The 224-nt window shown below is 51.3% G+C and overlaps 1 protein-coding gene across 1 annotated transcript in view; it reads right to left on the bottom strand.

Moving 5' to 3' along the window:
• The window catches only part of EXOC4 (exocyst complex component 4), a 372,421-nt gene that overhangs the window by 1,257 nt on the left and 370,940 nt on the right, over positions 1-224 (bottom strand). Inside the window, exon 19 of the mRNA XM_005426948.2 lies at positions 1-11. This exon is cut by the window's left edge and continues 1,257 nt beyond it. Within this exon, the coding sequence (XP_005427005.1) occupies positions 1-11 (11 nt within the window). The remainder of the gene's footprint in view (positions 12-224) is intronic.

Raw genomic sequence — 224 nt, 5'->3', positions numbered from 1 at the left:
CGTAGTACTGCCTGCCGAGAGAAAAACACCCCACACAGCTCTGCTGCTGGATGGCTGTGAGATTCCTAACAGCAACAGCTGATGGGTTCTGTGTCTTACATGGATGGTGTCGGAATTTTCCCTCGTCTGCCTCGCGATCGTCATTTGGGGACCACTGGAGAAAGGCCCCCCTGTGTCACAGACATTTCTTTAGTGAAAAATCCTCTCTCAGGAGTTTTCCTGCT

The sequence above is a fragment of the Geospiza fortis genome, unplaced genomic scaffold (genome assembly GCF_000277835.1).
Source record: "Geospiza fortis unplaced genomic scaffold, GeoFor_1.0 scaffold61, whole genome shotgun sequence".
Classification (NCBI taxonomy): Eukaryota; Metazoa; Chordata; class Aves; order Passeriformes; family Thraupidae; genus Geospiza; species Geospiza fortis.
Note: the sequence above shows the minus strand (reverse complement) of the source record. Positions and strands in the feature narration are given on the sequence as shown.